Genomic DNA, 10,383 nt, shown 5'->3' on the forward strand with positions numbered 1-10,383 from the left:
TATAACTTGATCGATCTAAGTGCTTCTTAGGTATGTTACTTGGAATCTTTGTTTTTTCTTGAATTCTTCGTTTCGATAGTCATGTCTGATCCATGAATATCGGAATACGACCTCCAAATATCATCCAAATACATTATCCCGTGCTTGTCACATCTCCAACTCGACTTTTTTATTTATACATATAGGAACTCGTCATAAACTTGATTTTATCCGAATACCTTAAACCCTTAACCCGAAAACATAATTACACTTTAATACACATGATAAACCCACTACTACAAGAGTAGGGACCAATCTTTCAATGGTGATGAAGTTAACATGTCCACATTCATGTAGACCAAATCTAGTGATGTTTTTGTCAATTTTATTAAATTTGATTCAATTTTGATTTGGTTACTACTTAAATATATACAGTTTAATTCATTCATAAATTTTAAAAAATTGATTCTCCTATTTGAATCGAATTATATTTTTATTTAGTTTATAATTTTTAATATTAAATATTTGATATACTAATGTTGCATACCTCTATGAGGTGTAGGTGAACGAAACGATAACACATCATCATCAAGAATGAATCGAAAGGAATTTATTAAACAGTGATCATTACATATGTCGAATTATTATGTAATGACCGATGTATGTTATAAAATATTGATAAATTTAAAGACAGTTCTGTAATAGTTCAATAAATTTTAATAATTATTTTATATTAGTTTAATAACTATTTCATAATAATTTAATATATTTAATAATTATTAAAATTTCAGTGATAAAAAAAACCATTTTTGACATGATGTAATGGTCATTTATAAATTTACCCTTAAAAATGAAATAAGGAAAAGAAGATAGGATTTATATAAAAAAATTCAGATTTTCAGATTGATTAAGTAGCAAGAAAAGGGTAAATTATGAATTTAATAACTGAAATTTACTCTCTCTACTATTCTAATTACTGTTATTTAACGATTTTTTAACAATAAACACCTAAAAGTGTAACAGAAAAACGTTAAGTACTTATTTTTAACGAAAAACTTTTAGGCACCAAAGGTCAATTCTAAATACAATTTGGGTACTTGTTGTTAGATTAAGCCTAAAATTAATCGTGGAATGACAAAAAAAAATCTATAAACTTTAGTGATTAAATTAAAAAATATTAAAAATATAATATATGAAATAGGAGAGAGAGTAAAGTTTAGTTACTAATATGTAATTTACCCAAAAATTACCCTCGATCTTCACTAACACCCCCGTTCAATTAAATTCATTTTTTTAGTACATTTTCTTCCCCTCCCCCCCCCCCCAATTCTTTTTAGGGTTTGGATTTTTTAATCTCATATTTAACTGAATTTTCCACTAAATTCAAACCCATCTTTTGCCTCCATTGTTTGGTCGGGGCTAAATCAAGGTTTCGTCCATATATAATCAAGCAAAAGGCGAGTCTTTGAACCTTATAATCATTGCTTTATTTGACTTTCCTTCTTTTTTTTCGGTTGATTGAAGGGAGAAGGGAGAAGGGAGAAGGGAGAAGGGAGAAGGGAGAACTGTTTTTAAACTGATTTTTAGGATCTTTTTATTATTATTATTATTATTATTATTTTTGGTTTTTTTTTGGAAGGGTTAAACAAATAATTTCATTAAAAAGGCGGCTGCCAAATGCTTGCTTCCGATATGAATCCGGCCAGATTTTCCGGCGGAGTAACCACCAGCGGTGTGGTGCTATTCCCAATTCAGTTTACATGGCCACATGGTGGAAGAAGCGTCTTCTTGTCTGGCTCTTTCAATGGGTAACTCTTTAATTAATCCTCTTTGTTTTTGCTATTATGAAAAGCGTGATGCTTAAGGCTTATGATTAGTATTTGGATCAATGGTTAATTGTTTGAAAAAAAAATACGAAGGTGGACCGAGCTCGTGCCAATGTCACAGGTTGAAGGTTCCTCCAATGTGTTTCAAGCTGTTTATGCCGTATCCCATGGTTCCCATGAGGTTGGTTTGCTTTTTTTCTATAGGAATAGGAAAATTCAAATGCTTTGAATTCTTCAATGAACTTATCTAATTGCTTATTTAAGGTTTTGATGGCTTTGAGAAAGTCAAGTCTTTCATCCATTTCCTTCTTTGTGTTTTATTTGCTCACATGTGTCGTTTCTCACGTGCAGTACAAGTTTCTCGTTGATGGTGAATGGCGACATGATGAGCGTCAACCTCACAAGAATGGCGAATATGGAATAGTAAACACTTTTGAAGCTAGACCTATGCCTATGGAGGTCCCTCATGTTCAATCTCATTCAGATATAATGCATAGCATGGAAGTAGATAATGGCCTCGCGGTAAGAGTTAGCTAGACTCCTTAACTTTTTATACTTTGCATTTTGCTGAAGATATTACTTTTCAAGGCTTAGTTTAGCATTGCGATTGAGATTAGAAGATAACTCATCAAAATGGCAGTAGTAGGTAGTATTAGTAAAAGAAGGTAGGAACTTAATTTTTGCGATTGTTGACAATTCATCGCAGTCAAGATTCTTTTTCATTGAAAATTGATCTTATTTGGTTTTCTGTTTGCAGTCGAATGCAGTTCAGATTTAGTTATGTATTGGAAACACTGTAGTCTGCATGTGATTGATGCTTGTTGCACTTTAGTTCTTAGTGCATGCCCATCGTGTATCTTCTCTACTTGTCTATTCATTAGTACCTTTTATTTCCCTTTACATCCTTGTGTAACTGGATTTTGGTACCTTTTTCCAACACAGCATCGAGTTTCTGCTGTTGTATTGAATCAAACAATGCCTAGGATTTCAGAAGAGGATGTACAAGCCTCCCGTCATCGTATCTCTGTATACTTGACGGGGCATACTGCCTATGATTTACTACCTGAGTCAGGCAAGGTTTGGATGCATTACTATTGTCTTCCTTCTTGATATACTCATTCTCTGCTTGTTTGACTCTGACCAGTTCATGTTACTTCCATTTTCTAATTTATACAGATCTGCCTTGCAGGTTGTTGCCTTGGACGTTGCTTTGCCTGTAAAACAAGCATTTCATATTCTGTCCGAGCAGGTATCTATCTAGTTTACTCAGATGTTAGGATTTAGTTGTTTTCGGACATTAGGCAACTGTTATTTTCATATTAGTTTCGTGATAGCCACATAATCTGCCACAATTGAAAAGCAAAGAAAGAGAAAATGTGGAAACTTCTGTACTTTTATTTTGCTAATCGTTGCTTCTTAATAACATATATGCATAGTTGCTTATAAAGAGCTTGGAGAAATATGTTCTGAGTCATGCCTTTTTCAGGGCATTCCTTTGGCTCCTCTTTGGGATTTCTGCAAGGAGAAGTTTGTTGGAGTTATTAGTGCTTCGGATTTTATATTGATTCTGAGAGAGGTATGTTCATAATGCATAATCACATTTTTTGATAGTAACAAGTCTTCCAAAATCTACCGAGTTTTCCGTTCATTCTAATTTCAACAACTAGAAAGTTTCTAGTTATTAATCAATTTACTAACCTGATAGATGGAGCTTATTTTCTGTGTATCTCTCTTAATGTAATTTTTTTTTTTGTTATGCAGCTTCTAAAGCATCGATCAACTTTGACAGAGGAAGAACTTGAAACACACAGTATCGCTGCCTGGAAGCAGGGAAAGGCTTACATGACAGGACATGTTGATGGGCATGGGAGACCAATTCCGAAAGATCTTATCTATGTTAGTGCTCAGTATGGCGGTCTGTGTTGGATAATAGCTTAAGAAAGACATTGTTTTCATTCACATGCATGTGCATTTTATGTTTGTTTGTACAAAGGAGCTGCTTCTCCATATGTGTTTTTATGTTTTAATTTTTGTAGACATCTGCAAAAAATATCTAGGTTAGTGTGACTAAATGACTTGGTGGCAACTAGAATAACTAGAAGTTAGTTTTTCCATCTTATCTTGTCAGAATCTTTGGCAAAATTTCAAATGTGGCTATAGTGCATTTTCAAGAATCATAATTCAGTGGGAAAACAAGTACACAACACCGCATTCGGGGATCCAAGTTCATATAGCTGCAAGAATTTTAGTGTCGGGAAAAGAAAAATGTCTAGAACATTAACTAGCAATCTTCTCCTTTTGAAACCAACCAAGCTGGAGTAAAATATTTTTCATTTGATTAAAATAATAAAAAAACTCTTTCATTTTATTTTTTCTTCTCCGACATTAATTGCCAAATGCCTATTTAGTCCTTTCCTTTCTCCTTTTTGCTTTGTTTTTGTTTTGAGAAAGCTATGTTTTTAGATCCTTTCCAAGAATCATTTGAGAAAGGCTCTGCATTTTTTGGCTCTGCATATATGAGTTATGTTTGAGAGCCTTGTTGATTATGCAGGTTAGACCATGTGATAATTTGAAGGACGTAGCTTTAAAAATTTTGCAAAATGGAGTAGCTATTGTTCCTGTTATCCATTCATCATCGGAAGATGGTTCGCATCCCCAGTTATTACATCTTGCTTCTCTTGCCGGAATATTAAAATGTAAGCCTCCTAACAGTTCGTTGTTGATTAACAATACCTGTTCAACATGCATGGCTCCCTAATCAATGGAGTTCGATTTCTAGGTATATGCAGGTATTTTAAACATTGTCCCAACCCTTTGCCCATACTACAATTACCGATCTATGCAATCCCTGTGGGTACATGGGTTCCAAGAATTGGAGAAACCAGTGGTCGGCAATTTGCAATGCTGAGACTTACTGCCTCTCTTAGTTCCGCATTAACTATGCTAGTTGAAGGTATGTTTCCTGTTCTGTCAAACATGTCAAACAGATTATGGTCGGTATAAGATGGTATAAATCACCAGGAGAAAAAAAAGGATTTTTTTATGTTTTCTTGAAGAACTAGCTTAAGACCTCGGGAGGCCACCTCAAATTGATTAAATATATTCATGTATATGTTGGTATGATAAAGTTTTGCTCTTTGTTTTCACAGCTAAAGTAAGTTCAATACCTATAGTTGATGATAATGATTCGTTAGTGGACATATATCGTCGAAGGTAGGGTTTCATTCTTGATTTATTATCTTTCAAGCTTGCAAAACTTACTGTCAGCTTTGGTTGAGGGTGATAGTTATTCGTTATTTCATTCGCCTTTTTTTCAGCGATATTACAGCTTTGGCCAAAGGCAGAGGTTATACACATAATCTAAATGAAATGACTGTTCATCAGGTAACTGTTGTGGCTTTTGTTCTCCCTTTTTCTCTGCTTTATGGATTTAACTATCAACACAAGGTTCGATTGTTGAGGAAGTTTGGGATTCGATAATTCTTGGAGAGGTGGATTTTTAATATTCTTTCTGTTATTTTTCTCTGTAGTCCCGAACTCATTTCCTAATCCTGCGTCTACTCTTTTGTCGATTTTAATTTGTTAGGCATTGCAATGGGGACAAGATTCCAACCCTCCTTATGAGAGAACTCAAAGATGCCAAATGTGTTTGCGCACTGATACATTGCTTAAAGTGATGGAACAATTGTCCAACCCTGGTGACTGGCTCTCTTTCTTTCATTTTGAAATTACTTTTAAGAAGGCTAATGATCACTGTGAAGGATAAATCATTAACTATAATAGTAAAAAAACGATTTCAGGTGTTAGACAGCTTGTTATCGTGGAAGCCGGGAGTAACCGTGTAGAAGGCATCATCTCGCTTACCGACATTTTCAGGTTCTTACTCGGTTAGAGTCAAGTACGGCTCCGATAACCTATCGAGACAGCGGCTTTTGGACTCCCATGTCTTGTGGGCATCATTCCCTGCTCCCCCACCAATGCTCTTATCTCATTCAACCATTGATGTTGGCCTCATGCTTTCTTGCCTGTGTTTTAGAATTTTAGGCCCCAAGAAAGAGGTTTGTACTTTAAAAGATGTGTTAGTTCTCATTATTAAAATACAGAAATTATGTGACCAATGTAGATGCCATGACCTCGAATTGTCTTTCAAAAATATAAACACATCATGCCATGATTGTTCTTCACCATGCTTATAAGTTCTTATCACATGGGATTAAACTTTTTTAAAGTAATTTATAGTCCTTCACTTTTAGTTCTTTGGATGGTTTGGCACAAATGTAGAAAAATCAGGGACTAAGTTGAGATAAATAGTCAAGTTTATGGACTAAAAGTTGTTTTATCCATTAAAACTACTTGAAAAATGAACAGTACCTACCTTGTCCAAAGCATGTTTCTGGCTTTTATATATAAAAACCGAAGATCAAATTAAGTAGGATTAATACATGTTTAGTGCCTTAATTATATATTAAATTATGATTTGGTGTCTGAAGAATTTTTTGTTAACAATAGGTGTCTAATGTTTTCTCTATTACATTTTTAGGTGTCTAAAGTTTTCTCCGTTATATTTTTAGGTGTCTACTGTTATATTTTTAAAATTTTTAAAATAAAAAAAAATTAAAACAATTATCAAACCCTCCACCTTGCGTCGTCCCTCTCCCTCTCATCCCCCCACCATCGAAGGCGAAAGGTTATTATCGATCGGGTTTTGTTTGGAACAGAATGAGGAGCTCAACGGTGGCGGTTGTGTAACGTATGTACAATTGTAGTCGCCAAAATCATCAAAAAAACATCAACAAAAAACCTAGAAAATTTTGTGACCCTTCACGATATTTTTCACAATGGTCGACACAATTTCACGGTAGGTGGGATTGGGTTTTGGTCACGAAGGCGAGACGGTTTTAATGGTGTTAACGATGATGGTCACGAATCGACAGTGGCCGATCGAAGACATAAGATATAAAATTTGGAGGTTTTTTTGGTAAAATTATAATATTAATTTTTTTAGAATTATAAGTGTAACAGGTTTTAGATAACAATAAAATTTAACGGCCGTTACGATCCAGACACCTAAAAATATAACGGTAGAAACATTATAAAAATATTGTTAGCAGAAAACTCTTTAAGCACCGAATCATATTTTGAGTTATAGTTTAGACACAAGTGTATTAAGCCAATTTAAGCATAGTAGAGGGACTAAAACCAGAATTTGACCAAGTAATAAACAAGGACTATTACGTCATCAAACAGTCGACAACAAAGGAATTGTTTTTCCAAGTTGCTGATCTGGGGCTTCTTCATTCGAACTCAGAATTCGTCCCTCCAAAAACAGGTAAATTCTTTGCCTTTTTAACTTAATTGCTCTTTCCCAATGTTTTACCTTCTCTGCAAAACAATTCTCCATGGGAGGCCCACTCAAAGTCACAAACTTTCAGGACTATCACAGTCTCTGATTCTCAGAAGCATTCATTTACACGGCAGCTTTCAGACCCCCATTTCTTGTGGGCGCCATTCCCTGCCCTCGAGTGCTACGACAGATCTAATCTCATTCAACATTTTCTTGTCTGTGTTCATTCATTATTGAAAAGCAGAATCTATGTGATCAGTGTAGATGCCATTACCAGCCATCATCTGGCCTCTAATTGTTCCTTTTTTATGGTCTTTTAAAGCTATAAAACACACCATGCCATGATTGTTCTTCACCATGCTAATGTAAGATCTAACAGGTTGTGAATTTTGAATATTTCCTTTGCGAACCCTCCATTGAGAATCTATTAGAGGAAGTTCTTTTAGTCCTTGAACTTTGTGATTTTCCCAAGTTATTCTCTAATTTTTTTAGGGCAAACTATGCATTTAGTACTATCAGTTTTGGTTTGTTTCAGTATCTAAGCTTTCATTTTTTTTTCAAAATCACATCTAAAGTTTAGTTTTTGTTTCATTTTAGTACTCCGCCGTTAAAAACTTAACGCGTTTAGTACTTGAACTATCAGTTTTGGTCCGTTTTAGTACTTAAATTTTCATTTTTTTAAAACTTAACGTTAAATTTTAAACGGGTATTAAAATGAAACAAAAACTAAAGTTTTTAACAACGAGTACTAAAATAAAACAAAAACTAAATGTTAGATATGGTTTTGAAAAAATTGAAAGTTTAGATACTAAAATATATCAAAATTGATAGTTTAGGTATTAAATGCGTAATTTATCCTTTTTATCACAATCAAGATTTTTTTGTCCACTTTTAGTCCTTGGATGATGTAGTAATTTGAGATTGTGCCAAGTCCAGGGATTAATGCGAACAAAAGAGGTTGAGGGACCAAGTCAAAAAGAGTTATCAAGTTTAAGGACTAAAATTTTATGATCTCTTAAAAAATACATGACAAATGGACAGTACCTACCCTCCCCAAAGCATATATGGGGTTTTACATATAATGAAAGTATAAAGCTTAATTCTTAAATATAAGAATAACAGAGGGACCTAAACAGAAATTTGACCAAACAGTCGATTCCGAAAGTACTGATTTTTCCAGGTTGCTGCAGGGTTTTTCTTCCTTTGAACCCAGAAGCTGCCCCCATCCAAATTTCAAAGAAGAAATCTTTGCTTCTTTCCCCTCGAAAAACAGGTAAATTCATTGCCTTTTTAACTAAATTACACTTTCCAAATGTTTTACTTCCCCTCCAAAAATATTCGGATAATATTTAAATTAAATAAAAAAATACAATAGAAATAAATACAAATGAATTATACAACCCAAAATATAATGATAAAAAGGTAAGTATTTAATTAGAAGGACCAAAATGGGAGCAATAGAAACTTAAGGGATTAAAATAGCAAAAATAGAAAGCTAAGGGACTAAAATAGAAAATATATAAACTTAAAGGACTAACACAGTAAAAACCAAAACTTAAGGGTTGAAATAGAAAATATAAACATTTAAAGGACTAAAATAAAAAATATAGACATTTAAGGGCTAAAATAGAAAAAATAGAAACTTAAGGGACTAAAATGGTATTAACAAAAACTAAAAAGGTTAAAAAGTAATTACAAATAAACCAGAGTTCAGATAGCAATATTAAACAATACATGTACTAGAAGTGAAAATAACGCATAAATAAAGCTTAGGCCTAAAATGAACTAAACAGAAATATAAAGGACCATACAATAATTAAATCAAATACCCAAAGAGTGACTAAAATGGAAGTTTCATAAACAACGAGAACAATGTCCAATATTTACAAAATATACATAATGATAGGTCAGTGACCAAAATATAACTTTTACTAAAGTCAATATAAATAAAATACAACAAATGCCCAAAAACCAACTTTACAAAACACGGAGGCCCCCCGAATGTAATTTACCAACAATGAAATTACTAACAACCCCCTCCCTAAACGACAGCGTTTAGGTCGGGGTATATAAGCCCCCAAACGAGCTTCTCCTTCCAAGCTCATTTATTTCTCTCGTCTGCCCCTCTCTCTTAAAAACAGAGAGCAAAAGATGCTCTCAAAGTTCTCTCCCTCTCCGCCTCTATCTCCGTCGTGGAGAGAAAATAGAGGAGCCAAGGCCGTCGTAGCCGACGACGATGGCGTGAGAAACCTTACTCGAAACACCCTCTAGCCTTTCCCCTCCTCTCTATTCGAAAACAAACCCTTTAATACCCAAACAGAAATCAAAACCCCCTCCTATTCGAACCCTAGATCTGAGAAAGATGAAGGTTTTACCTTCGATGGTGGCTCCTCCTGACTCCGGTAAGGAAGCAACGATCAAATCTCCCTAAAGGTAAGATCTTTATCTCGTTTTTTTTTTTTTGCTTTGGGTTCTTCTTTCTTTTTCCTTTTGAGTTTTTTTCTCTCCCAAACCCCGAATCTCACTCTCTATTCTTTTTTTTTTTCTGAATGAACGCTCTCCTCGATCTCTTTTGTCCCTCTTTTATTTGCATGTCGTTTTTATCTTGCATCTGATGGATGGATTGATAGATTGATGCTGCTCGAGAAAATAGGACTTGATTACTCTAGATTTGTAGACCTGATTTTCCTCGGGGTAGTGTTTGATTTGCTTTGATATTTTTTTTTATATTTTTCCCTGATTTCTCTGATATTATACTGTTGATTATCACTGTTGGATGGATAACATCGAGTGGGAACATTCGGTGGAGGCTCGACGGTCGGCTCACGCGCGCAGGGAGAGAGACGATGGAGTCCATGCGCCGATTGGGAAGCTGGGAGGCAAAACGACGGTGATTGATGATATTTTAGGGTTTAAAACCCTAATTTAAATGGGTAAGGTCTCGGGTCAGCCAGATCTCGGGTCACCCAGATCTCGGGTTGCTGGGTCAAATCTGGATTAGGTCAGGTTGAATGTTGGGTTGATGTAATCTGTTGGGCTTGCTTGGGTCACCTGAGTGGACTGATAGTTGGATGAGTTTTGTCCTTATAATTGGGCTCTGGGGAGGCATGCATCAAATATGTATTTAATTATTAGTAATAATAATAATTAATAATTATTAAATTTTTATAGATTCGGACAAAAACGGATGTCTACAACATTGATATAGATAAAAAATTAGCTGACCCTATTCCC

At 34.5% G+C, this 10,383-nt stretch overlaps 1 protein-coding gene across 1 annotated transcript; it reads left to right on the top strand.

Annotated features, from left to right (window-relative positions):
- The first annotated feature begins 1,584 nt into the window (after nucleotides 1-1,584).
- Nucleotides 1,585-5,927, top strand: LOC120213948 (sucrose nonfermenting 4-like protein). Its single transcript, XM_039211975.1, has 13 exons — nucleotides 1,585-1,787; nucleotides 1,899-1,986; nucleotides 2,157-2,327; nucleotides 2,748-2,882; nucleotides 2,995-3,054; nucleotides 3,292-3,381; nucleotides 3,567-3,701; nucleotides 4,357-4,501; nucleotides 4,585-4,758; nucleotides 4,955-5,018; nucleotides 5,123-5,189; nucleotides 5,392-5,503; nucleotides 5,606-5,927. The coding sequence occupies exons 1-13, from the start codon at nucleotides 1,657-1,659 to the stop codon at nucleotides 5,695-5,697; spliced, it is 1,464 nt and encodes a 487-aa protein (XP_039067906.1). The 5' UTR covers nucleotides 1,585-1,656; the 3' UTR covers nucleotides 5,698-5,927.
- The last annotated feature ends 4,456 nt before the right edge of the window (nucleotides 5,928-10,383 follow it).

The sequence above is a fragment of the Hibiscus syriacus genome, unplaced genomic scaffold (assembly GCF_006381635.1).
Source record: "Hibiscus syriacus cultivar Baekdansim isolate YM2019G1 unplaced genomic scaffold, ASM638163v2 tig00110045_pilon, whole genome shotgun sequence".
Classification (NCBI taxonomy): Eukaryota; Viridiplantae; Streptophyta; class Magnoliopsida; order Malvales; family Malvaceae; genus Hibiscus; species Hibiscus syriacus.